The sequence below is a fragment of the Sebastes umbrosus genome, chromosome 17 (genome assembly GCF_015220745.1).
Source record: "Sebastes umbrosus isolate fSebUmb1 chromosome 17, fSebUmb1.pri, whole genome shotgun sequence".
NCBI lineage: Eukaryota > Metazoa > Chordata > Actinopteri > Perciformes > Sebastidae > Sebastes > Sebastes umbrosus.
In genome coordinates, this window is record NC_051285.1 from 23,149,764 (window position 1) to 23,167,832 (window position 18,069).

The 18,069-nt window shown below is 41.6% G+C and overlaps 1 protein-coding gene and 1 long non-coding RNA gene across 5 annotated transcripts in view; one reads left to right on the forward strand and one right to left on the reverse strand.

Annotated features, from left to right (window-relative positions):
* The window catches only part of LOC119475415, a 307,840-nt gene extending 303,095 nt beyond the window's left edge, over positions 1 to 4,745 (reverse strand). The window contains exons 1-2 of the long non-coding RNA XR_005203790.1: positions 4,732 to 4,745; positions 3,968 to 3,973 (exon numbers count right to left, since the gene is read on the reverse strand). This is a non-coding gene — a long non-coding RNA (uncharacterized LOC119475415). The remainder of the gene's footprint in view (positions 1 to 3,967; positions 3,974 to 4,731) is intronic.
* The window catches only part of abr (ABR activator of RhoGEF and GTPase), a 150,311-nt gene that overhangs the window by 19,492 nt on the left and 112,750 nt on the right, over positions 1 to 18,069 (forward strand). The window contains exon 1 of one of the 4 annotated variants that reach the window (XM_037748061.1): positions 5,147 to 5,505. The exons of 2 other annotated variants lie outside the window; for them this stretch is intronic. In XM_037748061.1, the coding sequence (XP_037603989.1) occupies positions 5,445 to 5,505 (61 nt within the window). In that variant the 5' untranslated portion in view covers positions 5,147 to 5,444. Of the gene's footprint in view, positions 1 to 5,146; positions 5,506 to 18,069 lie in introns of those variants that run through there. One more of the 4 variants, XM_037748065.1, reaches the window with a different exon arrangement.

Genomic DNA, 18,069 nt, shown 5'->3' on the forward strand with positions numbered 1-18,069 from the left:
CTATTGAAATTTCAAGTTAAGAGCCTGCAACTATTTTGCTTATATGTCTATTTTTGTCTCTTATTGATTGATATAACACAGTAATGGATCAAAATGCAGCCTGGTCATTGTCTGGTCGTCATATTGAAACAACATGAACATTGATAGCCAGTATGATTATAATGGAGGTGTTGGTGGTATGTTGGGATTAACCCAGAGCTGTAATTTCCCTAATAAGGCTTTGTGTTGGTCAGATTAACTTTTATTCAATCAGTGTGGGTGTCAGATGAAATGAAAAATCAGAGAGGGTTTTATTATTGGGCTTAATTATGAATATAAAATACATTGTGTTCCAGTAAACCATTTCCATCCATGTCTGAATGACATTCTGTTGCATATTGTTTGTGTCGATTAAAACGTCATGGTTGGGCTTAAAATAAGTACGTACACTAAGTACAATACGTACGAAAAACACGTCACTAACGTAGCTTACAAAACAAAACACCAGTCTAACCATAAGCACTCTTTCTAACTTTCTATTCTACGTCACTATCTCTGAGCGTATACACGGATGCATTTACATTGCAGTCAATACAGACTACATTGCGGACAAATGACGCGCCAAAAGCAAGAACAGCGTTCTTATTACACACTCTTGCCTTGCACATTATCGTGTAATTCATACGCCTTTTCGTGCAACCGGGCTGATCAGTATACATGAGCACTAAGTCTATGATGTTTTGTTTTTTTTATCCTCTTTTAGTTTTGACTCCCTCAAGCAGAAGATGTTTTTAGATGCATAGAATAAGGCTTATTAAATTGGCTTATTGAACATCTTTTCAATAGAAACAGTGGAGCGAATAATCAGATTTCCCGTGGGAGTATGTGCTGCAGAAGACCTCGAACTCCCATTTGACTTTGTGAAACCTAAATATGCCTCTGAGCGTCATGCAGTGCATCGGGATTACATGCATGATCAAAGCAAGTTATATGGATTTTCGGCTTTGTTGTGTGTTGTAGTTCATCATGACTTGTTGCAGTGAGAAATTATGTGTTGTCTTTTGGATTTCTGTTTGTGTTCCACCCACATTAGTTAACACCTACTCACAGGATTCTTGGCAAATGTTGATTTTAGACTGGCGATCCAACACAATGCACCCTCTTTCTTGGGAAAAAAACAATTTCGATATGGAGACATTTAAAATAATGATAGCCTGAAGTCTAGATCCTATCCATTCATTTAATCCACCTGCTCGGCCTTAATGCCAACACACACACACACACACACATACGCACGGAGTGGAGGACTGTTGCCGAATGTTGACCTTTATAGAGAATGAACTGTTGCTGATGTGTTAAGCTTTGTTGTTTTGCTACAAAGAGCCAGACTGCTCCCCCTCAACATCTGCAACTAGACAGATACTTCAACTGCTCTTACCTGGACCAGTTGTGCAAGCTGTTTGGCTGTGTACGTGTGTGTGTATCAACGGGTTGTAGAGACAGTTAGTAATGGCCCTTTTTACTACACAGCTTGACTGCCTATTAATATTTGATAAATGTGAGTTTGTGACGCTCCAGGAAGAATAACATGCAGCTTGGTGTGTTTGCATATATAGCGTGTGTGTCTGTGTGTGTGTGTGTGAGAGCATGGTACGTGTGTGATTTCTTTGTTTGGCTCTGCCCCTTGAATAATGAGGGGGAGGTGGGTAGCCCCAAAACCCTAGAAGACAGGTACATGCACACACAGAAATGCACACATTGGTAGAGCTATAGCCATGTGTGTGTGTGTGTGTGTGTGTGTGTGTGTGTGTGTGTGTGTGTGTGTGTGTGTGTGTGTGTGTGTGTGTGTGTGTGTGTGTGTGTGTGTGTGTGTGTGTGTGTGTGTGTGTGTGTGTGTGTGTGTGTGTGTGTGTGTGTGTGTGTGTGTGTGTGTGTGAGAGAAAGAAAGAAGCACCCTATTGTCCCAGATTGAAGACAAAGGAGGTTGTACAGTAGATGAATCTATTTTTGATGAAGTGCCACTCACCAACCCTGTGTTCTTCTCCGCCTGCTTGGCTTTCCCTATACGTGGACCTGTGTGTTTGAGTGTGTGTGTGTGTGTGTGTGTGCGCTCTCGAAACCTCGAGTGCTTTTGTCATGCCAGTCTGATTTTCCTCCTTCATTATGACACATTTATATTCATTAATAACCATTAACACACGCAGGCTTACATTAAATGCCTCGACACACACATATATATATATATATATATATATGACCTCTGGCTAGACGAGCTCTAGGGTTGCCCTGTCGTTGAACGTATGTGTGTTTCCTCCAGCTGGCACATAAGAGATGTGCAGCCAGACAAAGAGAGGTGCTCGGGGCCTGGTGCTCTGCCTGCCGAGGGTGCAGGAGGAAAGTGGGGGGGTGCCTCCTGTCAGCCTTTGTGTCCTAATTGAAGTTTTTCTGCCTCTCAACCATCTCATCTTTCCTCCCCCATGCTGGTTAGAGGAGGATGGAAGGGGGGGGAGGAGTGGACCTGGCAGGGGTTTGAGCAGGGGAGGGTTTCATATCGGGCTTTGTTGCCGCTGGCATGATGCTCGTCTGTCTCTAATTTCTCTTTTCGGTAGCACATGCGTTCATAAACACAGAGATAAAGAAAGGGCGCTGTGTGGTGGTGATGCTGTCAGCTCCGTCTCCGGGAGCAGCAGGACGCAACAGGAGAGCTAATGTGCCCATTAAAAGCTGACAGAGAGATCATTTGAAAATCAATAAAGCAGACATGAAATTCTTGATTGTATAATGACAAAATGTTTTGTTTGTCGCTTTCCTAGTTTGATGAAGGTTGTACTGTCTTTCTGTATCTCTGTATGTGCTTGTGTCATAATACCAAGCATCATCAAAAAACTATTTCTTGAAGAAAAACATCATCTACATAGTTGTCTAGTATGTTTCCCATTTTACCAGAACCTTCTTTATTGTATCGGCTGATATTTCAGTAGTATATCAGCTCTGTCCAACCGCCTTACCTGCTGCACACACGCACACATGCTCATGTGCGTCTGTGTAGACGAGGGGAGCAGAGCAAGTGGCGACTGGAACAGAAGAAGACGGGATAGTGTAAAATAGGGCTGCACAATGAATCGAATATTAATCGTGATCACGATTTTGGCTTCCCACAATTAAATGAACATGATCGCCTGCGATATTAACATTTAAAATGTGTGTTCTGCTCATAGAAAACTGCAGCATATCAAATAAAGCACATCCTAAACTAATAGCCAGCCACCAGCCGGCGATCGAGATGTTTTGGCTTCACTTTTGGGGATAGATATTATCTATACGACCAATGTATTTATGATTATATTGAGAGCATCAAATTGTTTTTCTAGCCTCTTAATGAGGCTAATTTTGCTCTCAAAGTGCATTCATGCATTTAACTTTAAAATGTAGCTAAGAAAAGGGGAATGGTGAATATTCCTGTATTTGTTCATATTTCAGATTTTTTTTTATTTTTTATTATTTATTATATTATATTATTATATTATATTATTGTTCGTTTATTTTAACGTTAAAGTGCAGTAATACAAATATGTTGTCGCTAAAATTAATGAATAATCGTGATCTCAATATTGATCAAAATAATCAGGATTAGCATTCTGGCCATAATTATGCAGCCCTAGCCTAAAACATGACATCCGAACCAGTCACTTTCTAACTGAATGACTGACTCTGTTTCACACACGGCAGCTCATTGTTGTGTGTGTGAGATCTTGAGCTGATGATCGTGACGTGCAATTCCTAGCGTCAGAAGCACTAAAAAAAAATGCACACAGATGTATAAAACCATCTTCAGGAGAAGGTAACCAAATCTCTCCATGGACTAGTTCCTCCTTACCTGCGTACATATAGAGTATGTTTTACAAATCAAAATAAATATGGGCCTGCGATTGTATTCTCATGATGTTTTACAGTAGGGATGCACTGACCCGACTATTTCAGTCCTGACACTGATCTGATACCAGTGTCTGATTAATAAGCTGTATGCCTCACTATGTTTAAGTGATTGGGATCATTCTTTTATGTGTAAGACAACATCAGGCATGACATAAACATTGCTTTCACAACTTTGTAAAACAAAATGTAACAAATAAATGCATTGATATAAATTTACTGAATTATTATTTATTATTAGAATAATAAATCGTACATCAGCAACTCGGTAAAAAATCTACAGTTCAACGTTAACGTTTTAATGCAGCAACAAATTGGTCAAAATTGAAACAGGACTTCAAATTCCATTATATCATGTATAAAGTATATAAACATGGAATTGAATTGAATGGATTGGCCCCATTGTCACTGATATCCGATCCAGCTATTTGAGTCCGTAACGGGCTGGTATTCGATCCGGTATTGTTATCGGTGCATCTTTACTTTACAGATGTTGGTTTTCCGCGGTAGGACAGAAGTGGACCAAAAAAGCTTTTCAGTACGCTGCCCCTTCCACCTGGAATAATGAACAAAAGGGCGAGAAATTAAAGAATCTGTGCTCCTGGTCACTATATGCTTCTAATTTATTGCTTTTTTTTCTTAATTTGGATGGTTTTGAAGCAGTTGTCTTTGCCTGTTTTTGTTGTTAATCATTTTCATTTATTGCTACGACATTTTATACTTCCTTCTCGGCCGGTTATCTCTTGAAGAAGACTTGAAAACTGATTTTAATCTCAGTGAGACTTGCAAAAGCGAAGACACGTGGCAGTGGCTCGAGACAAAGATGGAGAATTTTTTTACAGGTACCTTGCAAGAGGTCATGGGAAAGCAATTGAATTTGCACACTACAAGAAGGAAACAATGAGCTGTCCACCTAAAACATAGAAAGAACAGCGAAAGTAACTTTGGATTTTCATTCATTCATTCAATGGCATCCCTTAAAGAGAGAAGAGCAGAGAGACGGGGAACTCACATTTGACTCAAGCCTGATTGGTACACAGTCATCATCATGCATCGCTGCCGAGTTCCTGCCTCTGCTAGAAGAGAGAGAGAGAGAGACCTTTCAGGAGAGCGAGAGAAAGAGGCTGATGAGCCATTCGCGCAGAATCAAGAGAGAGAAAGAGAGAGAGGAGGGGTGGATGGGAGTGAGCGAGCAAGCCAAAGAGAGAGAGAGGGAGTGCTTCTCCCTTCCCCTAGCAACGGTCCGCGGTGGTCGTCTCCAGCCTGTTGTTTTCTCTCTCTCTGTCATACACACCGCTCACCCATACACTCCTGCTTTCGGCTCTCTCGCTCGCTCGTCTGCCTGTTGGACCCCGGGGTGTCTTTTGACATTCTTTCCAAATGATTCTTCTTGCTTCTCCCTGTGAGATGAAGGCTGTTTTTCAAGGATAAGGCAAAGAAAAGAGGCCAACGCGAAAGGCAGCAACGGGAAAAAGGACGGGAGAAATTTCAGAAAGAAGCAGAGTGACTGAGATAGGGAGAGGAAAAGGAGGATGGAGCCCCTCAGTGCTCGTGGCCTGCCACGGCTCTCTTGGATCGACACCCTCTACAGCAGTACGTATCCCTCCATCCATCCATTTACTCCTCTACACACATCGTTCCCCATTTATCGTCTTTACATCTAGCCATTTTTTACCCAGCGTCCCCTCCTTCTCCATCTCATGGGCTGCCTGTTCGCGTTACAACCAGAGCTACATGCGCACGGAGAACACTTTGCATTTTCTCAGGACTTCCAATTAGCGTGCATCACTGTGGCTGTCCATAACAAGACGGTCCCCCCCCTCTCCCACTCCTTCTTTTGCCTCCGGTCCCCCATAGTGGTAACAACTCGTGTCCAGTAGGCACAGAAGCAGGGGAAAGCCTGGAGAAATGGAGTGTGGGAGAGCGTGAGTCATGCTTACAACCTGGAGGTAGAACTTTATGTTCCATCCTATCGAGGACACAAGCTGTGTGATGTTGAATTTTTAATCCGCTCATTATTGTGGACTTCATGCTGAGATGTAGACACCAGTCTGACATGTCATATACTGTACGCTGGGTCACTTTGGCGCTGTTTTCAGATCAGGTGTTAGCAGCGCTTTCAGGTTATGAAACAACGAGTTGAAAACACTCTCCTCTGTTTTCCCTCCTAAATTAGCCAGACTTTAATTTTTTTTTTTTTACCGTAATGAGTGTGATTTACATAGACCAGAATATGATCAATGGTGTTTCATGCTTTAACTCAGAGCAGTGAGTGTGTATACCACTTTGCAGTGATTACACACATCCCATCAGGCGCAGCTGTGCTTCCCTGTCGTGGTGTGTGCTGCTGTTGAGATGCTGTGTGTTTGTGTTGGCAGTTTTGGGCACATGACACAGCCTTTTGGGATTTGCTCTGCTGTGTCACTATTGTTACCATGCCTTAATCCTTAGAGTGAGAGTGAATAGGGGAGGAAGAGGGAGCACGGGGCAGTGGTGTTTGGGTTTCTTTCTTTCCGTTTCTGTATCCCTTAAATCCCAAAGTACAAGCGTGTTGTCAGAAATGTATTTGGTGGGCAGCTGTTGCTTGAGTTCACAAAGACACTGACGGCAGCTACACAGGAGGGATACTGTCATTATCACACTGTGCAGTCATCGGCATGTTCGTTTGGTTCAAATAATCAACACAAGTGTATGATATTGTACTTTATTATATCTGTAACATTGATGCCTAGGACTCGTCTTTTCGCTGAATGAGGTGTGAAAATGAATAATTGCAAGATAAACATATGTGTGATTTGCCAATTGAGCGACACATGTTGTATGGTACTGCTTAGATTTTAGAAGGAGTTTAAAGGATCCGTGTGTAACAGTTAGGGCAATCTATTGGCAGAAATGGAATATAATATTAATAAGTCCAGTATGTTTTCTTTTGTGTATAATCACCTGATAATAAGAATTTTCGTTACCTTAGAATGAGCCATTTATATCTACACACATCTTCGCGGAATCAGTCCACCTTGTTGCACCACCACGTTTCAACAGTAGCCCAGAATGGACAAACCAAACACCGTTAACTCTGCTTGCTTGGGCCGCAGTCGATAACGTTACTGGCTCATGCACCTTTTACAGGAATAGTTCCACCTGTTGGGGAAATATACTGCTTTGCTTTCTTGCAGAGTTGGATGAGATGATTGATACCACTTATGTCTGTATGCTAAATAGAAGCTAGAGTCAGCGATTAACCTTAAAGACATAAACAGAAAGGCTCTTCACCAGACAAAGGTTAAAAAAATTAATCCGCCTACCATCACTAATCAACATGATATATGTTGTTTATTTAATCTGTACGTCCACCAGAGTTAAAAACGACACCTTGTGACTTTTTCTTTGCCCAGCGCAGTAACTTCCAGGCTAGCTATTTCCTCCTTTGTCCATCTCTGTTCACAATGTATAGAGAAAATGAATCAGATAATAAAGAGGGGGACACAACTAAATAGCTACTAAAATGAGTCCATTGTAACTTTTTTTTCGATTTTAAAAAGTCATAAAACAACAGTCAAACCCACAGTCAGTTCGGGCTAAATAACATAGTAATAGCTTGCACAGCCAACAGTGATCAGCATGCAGTAGATACAGTATCTCCCAGTCTTTATGCTAAGCTAAGCTATTCACCTGCCGGCTTCAGCTTCATATTTAGCTTTCAGAAATAAGAGGGATGTCGATCTTATCATCTAACTCTCGGCAAGAAAGTGAATTAGGGTGTTTCCCAAGATGTCAAACTATTCCTTTAAAGTGTTTTTGTCTGATTGTGTAGCAGTGTTTTACTATATTGACCATTATTTGCCAGTAACTGTGAATGCGTCATAGATAGCTCTGGATTACCTCAGCACTGAATTCTCAGAGCATGCACTTAGTCCACTTCTCAAAAATGGATTCAGGTCAGTGTAACTGTAGGGTAATGAATTCTTATCACCAGGGACTGCATACTTTGTCTGTGTACTATTTTAACATTGCTATTTTGGTTCTGGCCTTGCTGTGACCAGAAACGGAATCCATCAAAAAATCAAATCGGCTTTATTTATATAGCACTTTAACACCTAATGTGCTTCAACACATTTGAAATTCAGTGCGAGGCTGTGGATGTGTACAATAGGAGATAGACTATTAACATTACAACAGGCTGGATCCAGGCTTTATATGAGCTCTTCTGAAGGGAAAAGGGCACAATCCTTTTATGCACCTGTCATTTCATCATCCCTTTGCTTTCCCATCATCCTTTATCCTTTACTTTTGTGTGCCTCTGTGTAGAAAGTAAATTGGTACGTCAAGGGCCGCTGAAGCGACCCCCTTCCCTTCCACTCAGGGGAATAAAAAATACACCACTTTTGTGAGCTTTTTGAGGGCTACTCTACTCCCTCAGTACCACTACACTGACCCTGAAACAGCCCATTCACCAGTTCACAGGCTGTAACACATGAGCACACAACAGACCCAGTCCCACCCTTGTTATAGTGTAGTGGATTACCAAACACAGGGCTGTAATTGCATCCTTTCTCTTTAGCCACTGAAACTGTGTTAATGGCTCAATGTTAAGCGGTGACCACACATCCTCCTCTCGCTGAGTAAAGTGGAGGGGGGGGGGAAGCGGATGCTCAAAGCCACAGCTGCCTGGTTCCCCCAAGAGGCTCAAGTCTTTCTGTTCAGCTCCTCTGTCAGGCCACAGCTGATCAAGGCAACATTTCCTCGAGCTTTCCTTCTCATAGAACTGCGCTTGTCAGACGATCAGTCACACAACACACGTGTGCATACTAAGTGGAGAAATTAAAAACAATGAATTAATGAAGGCTGCACATGCTCAAGTTAAGGTGCAGAGCTGTATGCACTCACAACACACTCCCAAACAAATTCACTGGCCCAGACCTCTCATCAGTCATCCTCTGCCCCATTTGTCCAGTCAGCAGCATAAGTGGTAGACTCCCAGGCGGCTATTAGTGTTTTTGTGAGTGTGTCTGTGTGTGTCTGTGTGTGTCTGTGTGTGTCTGTGTGTGTGAGTGTGTCAGTTACAAATACTTCTTCTTCAAAACCCCTCTAATTTTCATCCCTGCTTTTCCACCCTTTTTGTCTTTCCTCTTATCTCGATTTAAGTAGTTCATCATTTTTAAGTATTTTTCTCACATATTTTTTTATCAGTTTTATTATATTCTGCAGGGTAAAAGGTTGTTTTTTGTTTTTTTTATCCATAATCTGATTTCATGGTGCCATTGTCTCCATTTTCAGTCTCTAACCAGTTCATCGGTTAGCCCTGTATTGTGTATCACATTGGTTTGTGTACATTGGGAATTGTCTGCTCTGTACATTTATGCCCTTCACCAATGAAAAAGTGTTAATCTGTCTCGCCTGGTTTGCACCAAATTTAGATATATTATGTTGACATATTGAACCAGAATTGGACTTTTTTTTTTCTGAATATCAGATAGGAGGTGTGATTAGCCCCACAGTTTTGTTCATACTGACCTGAGACTCTCTGTTAAACAGCTTTTTCAGGGCGAATGGGCAGTTCAGATGGATGTCAATAAAAGTGGGAATATAGTTGAGAGGAAGGAAGGCAGTTATAATTGACAAAGTGGTCAGTGTTGAGTTTCAAATACAACTCTTAGTAAGAAATGTGTGGGCCATTTTTGCTTCACTGAGCTTGCTAATATCTACATCAGCTGGCTAAATTACAGTGCATTTGGATCACTAATTGTAACAGAGATGTATTAGCAACCCTACTATAATAATAATTGGGTCTTGCAAAAATGTTTTTTCCAGTATACTGTAACAACCATTTTGTTTCTCATTTTGTTTATTCGATTCAATTAATAGTGAATTATTTTGGCAAGGGTTTTATTTATTAATATATTAGTAATATATAAAGATGTTGAATATGGGTGCAGCACACTGTCAGCTTAGGTTGAAAACAACAGAATCTGCATTGGTCTTTTAAAACCGCATGAATTTTAGCACACGATTACCCTTGTTTGCACCGGGTGAAATCACTGAATCACCCACAGGGGCATTTTTAGCTTCCCTTATTTTCAATGACTCAGGGAATCTATGGGCTTTCAAGGGCACGTTTGCCTCCAAGCCCATAATTTCTACCACCTCCACGGCCAGAATGGCAGACTGCCTCTGACTTCTGACTCTGGCAGCCTGCGCGGTAACCTTCAGAGAATTAGCTTGCTTCAGTGCCACGTGATGCTAAAGCAACATCAAAGGAAAAGCTAGATTATGTAAGAGTCAGAATATGGGCATTTTGGCATAGCAGAGCCAAGGTGGCACGTGCGCATGCACGTATGTCAAAATGATTTTCCCTAATCCGAGTCACAGCGAGGGAGGCTTGAATATATGTGCTGCTCTGAGAGAGCGTTAAAGAAAAATCCATCCTCATTTCTGTACATCCTGTCAGGGGGTGTTGGGGAGTACTGGAGTTCAGACCAGGAAGTCCTGCTAAAATATCACAGATGTGTGAGTCATGGTGGGCCATTTACCAGATTGTAAAGGGTTAAATATGTGCTGCATAATCCCCACTTTCTTCTGCCAGTACTGCAGATAGTAATATGGAACAACATGTTTCTGTTGAAGTAATCTGCTGTCTGTCCTGGTGCCATCCATCTAGTGTGCTCTAATCATAAACTGTAGAGAAACATGAATGTAGTGTCGATGACTCATAGGTCTCTGAACATCCAGATTTGGGCAGCAGAGGGGATCCTGTTTGGAGTTGATGTGGGACAAACGACAAGTCATAAATGCTGACGTGTAAGTATTAATCATAATCACGATTTTGGCTTCTCCCAATTAAAGGACCGATATGTAATGTATTTACTGTAACAAATCATAAAATGACCATGATATGTCACCAGAGATTAAGGAAACATGCTGAATTGAAATACTGGCTTCTCCGACAACAATGCCTCAGCCAGTATGTTCTCCTTTGAAATCTCCATTTTGATCCGGAACGTCTGTTTTTGTTTTGGCCGGTGTGAACGCGTCCTCTGAACATTTTGACACCACGTTGTCACATATGAAACAAATTGGCACACAAACACAGCCTTCTGCAGCCATGGAAGCAAGCTAACGTACTGGATCAATAGTGTTAACGTTCGATTCTACTCTACCTGAAAAGCCTTGGCACATCTAACTGCTATCCGGAGGAGCGGACGGGCCACGGCTCCAGTGTTTTGAATTTGGACTGCTGTTACCCATTTTAAACGCCAGCCGTCTGTGCTACATATTGTTCCTTTAAATGAACATGATCGACTGTGATATTGACGTTTAAAATATGCGCTCCACATATAACATATATCAAATCCACCGCTTTTTAAACTAACAGCCAGCCACCAGGGGGTGATAGAGATGTTTTGGCTTCACTTTAGGGGAGCTGTCACGATGCCACTACTCACCCTAAAGCAGCAGCCTGTGAAAAACTTGACTAAATGTTGCCGATGCAGTCCAGAGTAGAAGAGTAATATACTGTATATTGCCCGTCGAAACGACGAAAAATAAAATATGAAGAACCTTATTTTAAGTCTTATTATGATGCAAAGATTTATATACTTGCAGGAATATAGTACAACATGGAAGTGAAAGCAGTTTGTTAATTTAAATGTGAAGGAGCAATTCAAATATTTTGTCCCTAAAGTCCATGAATGAATAGTGATAAATAGTCGCGATCTCAATATTGATCAAAATAGTTGTGATTATCATTTTGGCCATAATCGTGCAGCCCTACAATCAAGGCAAACATGGTTTCAATCTTGGAGCAAAAATCTTATATATCAACAATCAAGACACACTGAAGGAATTTCATCAGCTATTAAAAACCTTGTTCTTGTGAAATAACACAAGTTAAGAGTCACTTTGATTGCTTCATTATGAGACACCCTTAGCTTCATCACTCATCCATGGCTGTTACTGTTGAATTAGAGATTCTCAAGCGTTAGAAGTTGTTTTAATGTGACATTTAGGACTTTAGACTCCTCGATAAAAAGATTAAGTGGGACTTGTATTCAGAGCGAATTGCATCAGTGGAAATGAAAAAGATGCTAACAGGTTTCTGGTTATGCCTCCACATTTCACCACACAGTGGTGGTTTCCCCTGGCTGTCAACGGTTCTGGTTCCCCCTCTGCAACTGTGATGGATGGAGCCAACTTCACTGCTGGCTAGCTGCTCCCAGCTGACTCCAGTCCAGTCCCAGTTCTCACTTTAAGTGTTTAATGTTAGTTATTTGGCTGTGACACATGGCCTGCTTCAGCAAACAGGGGCACAGCAGAGTGATTCTGGATGGCTTCCCAGCAGAATGTCGTAGGGGAGTTCAATACAACTAGCAATGTCTCATTTATCACACCCTACAAAATCTATTTCGACCAAACCACCCACCTCTCTCCCTCTTGGTCTCTCTCTGTTTGAGTAACCAGGGGCTTTACCCTCAGTTCCAGCAGAAACAAGTCCAGATCAATGAGATCTGAAAGTGTTTCCAAACATGTCATTTGTAGCTTGACCACAGAGAAGAACACAACACAAGCTAAAAAGGCCACCTACACCTCTGGTTCACTATGAAGATGCCACGTTTTTATTGTTGTTACCAGGTCAGAATGTTAGCCGTTTTATTTTACTTCAAGAGATTGAGCAAATATTATTGAAATATAGTAAGGAAGTAGGACCCCATTTACACCTAGCATTAAATGCGTCACGTATCCAGATTGTATCTAGGTATGATTTAACCTGATTTCATTTACACCTGGAATTAGTATGTATCTCCAGTGTCTTCATTGAGATCTGATCGCTCTGTCTGAAAGGACTGAGAAGAAGCCTCCGAAGACTGCAGCTTGCAGCCGGGTACTGCCAGAGAGGGCGATGTGAAATGCACAGACACCTCAGTCTCAAAACGCTGTTAAGGGGGAGAGGGCCCACAAATGTGACTTGGATGTACGTCTATCTGCCAGTGTGGCGGATAGCCTTTCCGAGATTTACACGGAAAATGTACCCATATTTGGCGCTTGGCGAGTGTTAATTTCGGACCCTGTAACAAAATATTCTGCTTCAATCCACAATTGTTAGTGTTTAGCCTTTCAAAAACAACATTTTCATTGCGGTCAAAAAATGTTTTCCTCTCCCGCTTGCCACAAACAAAGGGAGGCATGCACCTGTATTAATTGGGAAAATTACATTTATAAAACCACAATAACAAAAAACTCTAAATCTAATATCTAAAAATCTATCTACTGTTGATTACTACCGAAGCCGGAGCCCAAAAATGGTACTCGGGACAGACCAAGCATTACGTATTTCCGCCCACATAGTTGTATGTGGATTGAAAACACAATTGCATTTACATTTGTGTTCAATGTGGTCACAATGCGTCCCCAACCACCTTGACTACGAGTCACTAGTGCAGCGAGAAGAACAATAACTCATCATGGTCATTTGTGTTTGAAACCTGACAAACCATTATCTGGAATCAAACCCTGGATCTTTTCAGTTGGAGGACTGTAAATGCCTGATAATACCATTATTAATCAATCAGTTGCTGTTAGCACTACTGCTGCTACCACGTTATGGCATCGCCACTATAAAAAAGCCACTATGCCTTTGTAGGAATGAAATTGGGTGTTGTGCAATTTAATCTGTGCTGTATGTCAAGTCTTGAATCGTCGTCTTGCCGCTGTAAAAGCTCCTCCATTATGCTGATCAATAGATGAAGCTGTTCCTTCCCTTCTCTGTACTGTAGCTATAGAAACAGACATCTCACACACACTCTCGTACTGAGCGGGAGAAAGAATCTGAGTCAGCCCACAGCAGTGTTGTTATGTAATACCGTCATCTCTACTGCCTCTTCCATGCTTTGCTTCTCTTGCTTTGTGTTCGAGCATCTTTCTCCCATCGGGCCCAGCAAGGGGTTCATGATTATGTAATCGGCTTCGTGTTCACTTCTCCAAAACGGCCAGAAAACAGTTGTGTGATGCTGCTGAGGGAGAACCAAATGCTCAGTGCTTTGAGTTTCTAACACAGAGAGAGACTGAAAGTGCTGATGGGAAAGTAAACAACTTAACTGATGCTCTTATCCAGCAGTAAAACAACACCTTTGTCAACAGATACTTCTACCACATTAGAGATATTATTTACTACTGTACCATAGATATTATTTATGGAGAATGCCAGGATTTAGAAGAAACACACCTGTTACATATTGTAGCTGCAATAGAGAAGAGCATCCCATTATCAATAAGCCGAAACAGTGTAGTTGCACACTATTGCTGCATCCGTAGTGACAAACCGCCAAACGGCATCAAGCAAGCTAGAGCTGCGTACACTTTTACAGAATTTAAATCTGTAATGTCAATTACTTGTCACAGCCATATCTGGGCCGACAATTTCATACTACCTAATGCAGTACGTGCAGCAATCTTTTGATTACCTTACAGCAGTCATGCATCAATTTCCTGTCAATGCATACATAACAACAGATGGGGTTCTAGCTGAAAACATTTCAGTATTTCTAATATATCTTTGGTCTACAGGTCTTTATCGTGGAAGCTCATACAGTTACACACAATTACAGCAACTGTGCAGCTGTAGTGAACTGGCAGCCCCACTTAAAACGTTGAAATGGGTAATTTCTCATCGTTCCAAGTGAGTGAGTCCAACTGAAAGAAGTGAAGGAGAGATTCGGCACTAAGTTGTAACATTAACTTAGCTGCTCTCTCGCCCGCAACCCGGCTGGGGTTGCACTTCCCTGTGCCACGGTCGCCCGGGTTCATTCAATGACAACCGTGTGAATAATAGATGAAGCTTTTGGCTCAGCTGAGTATGTTGTTGTGGCTCTTTCACACACTGCAGTTATAGAGCAAAGACCTCATGTATCACTGGGGATGAATGGTTTTCTGTCCAATAGTACAATTGTGATATGAAATGAAATGATTTTCTATAAACTAAATTCCAGGCTACATAACTGTCTTTTTATAGTAACAATGATAAACTGCTAGTAATTGGTGTTTTTGTTACACAACCTATAAATGATATTGCTGACAGATCTGCACTTTAGCTGCTTGAGCTGATGTGAACTTATAACTAGGGCTGTACCTGAGTAGTTCAAAGCTTCATTTATAATGTTGACATTCAAATTTCAAATCAACATTCAGGTACTTTTAAGCATGTTTATTCATTGTGTTTAAACATTGGTATTTCTGCACAGTTGCAGATTAAGATTAGGCCACACTAATATTATTACTATTATACTGTTTGTAGAATTAGATTCCAGTGGTGGCTGTGTAGTATCCGACTCGTGTAATTCAAGCATTTGAACTCCAGAGTGTTGTAAAGTCCAAAAGTCAAAATGCGTTGAAAAAAGATAGATGTAATAATTTCCGAAATTCACAACATGTTTTTATCAAATTAAATATACTGCTTCAATCCATATTTGTTGGCGTTTAGCCTGTCAAAAACGTCATTTTCACTGCAGTCTCCTGCTCTCCCGCTTTCCGCACACAAAGGGAGGCACACTCCTGTATTAACGGGGCGGTCTATCAGTACCATAGATTACATTTATATAACCACAATAACAAACTTTTTTTTTGCCAGACAAGGCAAGATTTTCTATTTTTTGTTTGTTCACTTGCGTTTTTCTGTGTCCTTTTGTTATAATAATTTTTGTCGTCTGTTTGACCCCAAATCAACTGTGCAGTCGGTGTTTTGCATAGAAATGAAGCAATTAGCTGAGCATAGATGCACTTTTTGCTTATCACAGGAATCGCTGCTTTAAGCTGAGCTATAATCTAGCTAGGATACCTTAAATAGCAGCATTAGCTAGATTCTCCTTTCAATGCCAAGTATCTTGCCATCTTCACATGGGCGAAGCTCTGAAAATCCTTTGTTGTGCTTGATGTTAGAGGGTGTGTCATGTGTCTGAGTGTGTTTGTGTTCTGTGAATCTGTGGGGACCTTTACCATGCCCTCAGGGGCGAGAGCTGTGTGTGTGTGTGCGTGCGTGCGTACGTGCGTGTGTGTGTTACTAAGGACAGCAGTCATCCTGTAGGGCTATGGTAACCACCAACCACTTCTTCTCTTGCCACCCATGCCCCCGTCCCCTCAGCCAATCGGCACACAGTAACACCACCGTTCCCGGCCAATGGGCTGGCGTGTTTACGTGCTCCCGGAAGGCAGGGGGCCACGATTAAGCATTCAGGGTAGTCGAGCGGAAGAGAGGAGAGGAGGGAAAAAAGAGGGGAGGAGAGGGGGAGACAGGAAAGGGAGATGAGGCCATTATGAGTTGAGAGGGCTGATGGATGCACTCGAGCAACGACCAGTCTCCCAGACAGACTCAGGTGAACAAACACATATAGGTCATATATCACCTCAGGTTTTCTTAAATGGACTTCCTAAATCGTGGATATAAATCAGATTCTCTAAATGTTTGGTTGCATGTTCACAGTCTGTATTAGAAACTGTCAAACCGAGAATCCATTAAGCTGCAGGTAGGCACATCTCTCTCTTTAACATTTTCTGTGTGTGCGTATACGTTTACACGCGTGTTTGTGTGAGGAATCATTAAAGATTAATGGTCCCAGTAAGGGTTGGCATTCTGGTCTCAGTAGGTCATCTTTCTGCTGGGGATCAAAATGGATGTTCACATTCAGCCTGGTTGTCTTTGACATTATAGAGACGACCTGACAGAGGGGAGAAATAGAAACATCCAGGCAGGTAGAAGGGTTAATATATCTTTTAAGAGATGGGATAGTATGAGAAAATAGGGGATGCTTAAAGGGTGTTTTTAAGGGGGGTTGTATGAGGTACTCAAGTGAGCTTGTAACCTACAGTATAGTGGACCGGTTGAAAACTAACAGTGATGGTAAGAGGCAGCAGAGAGACATGCTTTTGTCCTTCCTCTGCAATTGTAAGATATACTTAAATAACATTTGTGAAGTGTATTTAATCATGTGTGCCCATCATCTCTCTGTTGTTTTCTGTGTTATACTCTCTTCCACTCTACAATATAAATAGGATGCTGGCACCATTACAGACTACGATTGCCATGGCGAGGCCACTCTTTCAAAATCACTGTCCATTTTTTATTCAACACTTAACTGTGACCTTTTGTAGACGGATTAAACTCAAAATCAATGGAGTGATATCCACAAGGCTTCTCGCCAGTCTGTGTGTGTGTGTGTGTGTGTGTAATGTACTGACACGCTCATGCCAGATGGCTTCGTGTCTCCGAGCGCTCTCTCAGTTTATCAGGCATCATGCAGCATTCCGTCTTACTCTCTTATCTCTTCTGTCACTCTTTCCAATGTGTCCTTCAATAGAAATCTCTGAGACGAACTCCGCCAAGGCCAGCCTCATTATCTGTAAAGTCTGTGCATTAGTTTTCATTCATGCATATGTGTGTGCATAAACGGGGAAAACAGGATGGTTGGTGACATGTAAGACACATAAGTAGTTTTTACTGCAGTAACAGTTGGCTAATGCACGGTGAGTGTGAGAGTGGAACAGCAAAGCATCACTGAAGGGCCCTGGGAGAGTCTGAGAAGTCTGCAGAGAGGCCTATTAACAACAGGTGTTTCTCTTTATACCTGCACTCCTACTAGCAATGCTCTATGGACAGAGGAGCTGCCACAACATGGGATTGTTTTCAGTTCTTTTTTCTCAATAGTGCACTTTTTTTTCTCAACTTCTGATCTAGTCTCATAGAAAGCCAAACACCATTGATTAAAAGTGTGCAGTTATTCCAGTTTTCTATATCCAAAAGGGTTTTATTTGACGAGCTGGCACTAACTCTGTTTAAACCAGCGGCATCCTCTGGTTGTAGAAGCAGAGACTTTGGCCCCAGAGGTTTTTTAAAGCTTGAAAGTAAAAAGAAGAGCAAAAAAATCTGGCGTGGTATGGTGCAATCACGTGCAATAGTTTTCACATTGGTATGGTTGATATGCGGATGCTGATGTGGCAGACTGCCAGCAGATTTTCATTTTAAAGAGGACCTATTATGTTTATTTACAGATGCATACTTGTATTTTGGGTTTCTACTAGAACATGTTTACATGCTTTAATGTTCAAAAAACGGTTTATTTTTCTCATACCGGTTGTGCTGCAGCACCTCTTTTCACCTTCGTTTGAAGCCAA